This window comes from Porites lutea, chromosome 11 (genome assembly GCF_958299795.1).
Source record: "Porites lutea chromosome 11, jaPorLute2.1, whole genome shotgun sequence".
Lineage (NCBI taxonomy): Eukaryota > Metazoa > Cnidaria > Anthozoa > Scleractinia > Poritidae > Porites > Porites lutea.
The window spans coordinates 11,486,867-11,487,580 of record NC_133211.1 but is presented as its reverse complement, the minus strand read 5'-3'; the positions used below and the strand labels follow the sequence as shown (position 1 = coordinate 11,487,580).

At 53.2% G+C, this 714-nt stretch overlaps 1 protein-coding gene across 1 annotated transcript; it reads left to right on the top strand.

Annotated features, from left to right (window-relative positions):
• On the top strand, nucleotides 1-714 carry LOC140953215 (uncharacterized). The gene has a single exon (XM_073402715.1). It carries the CDS (start codon nucleotides 1-3, stop codon nucleotides 712-714), a length of 714 nt encoding a protein of 237 aa, XP_073258816.1.

The following is a 714-nucleotide window of genomic DNA, read 5'->3' as shown; positions in this document are numbered from 1 at the left end:
ATGATTCGACAGCCCAGTAGTGTGATTATCGCGGGCCCGTCGGGCAGTGGCAAGAGCGAGTTAGTGGAACAATGGTTACGGGACCTCAACGTGTTTCAAGTCAAACCCAAGAAGATCGTCTACGCGTACGACCGATGGCAACCCCGGTTTGAGCGTATGCAAAAGAAAGAGGGAATTCAGTTTCATCGCGGGTTACCGGACCCCCGTCATTTAACCCAATGGTTTGGCCGGACGCGCGGTGGCGTGCTGGTCTTGGACGATCTGATGGAAGAAGGGGGACAGGATAAACGCGTGTTGGATTTGTTCACCAAAGATTCCCATCATCGCAACATCACCGTCTTGTATTTGACGCAAGATTTATTCCCACCGGGTAAATTTGCCAAGACCATTAATCGCAACGCGCATTACATTGTGGCCTTCAAGAACCCTCGGGATCAAACGGGCATACGCACTATTTTACTGCAAGCCTTTCCCGACCGATGGCGTCAAGTCTTGCGCCTATTTAAACGCATCACGTCCCGTCCCTTTGGCTATTTGATGTTGGATGTGCATCCGGCCTCGGATGATCGGTACCGCCTGTGGAGTCATTTAACGCGCCGAGAAGGCAAGGCGCAAGTCCATACCCTGCCCGTGGATGTCCCTGCCGTTCGAAAACGAACTGCAACGAGAACTCGCCCGGGTCCGTCGGCAAAGAGAAGGCGGACAACGTACTGA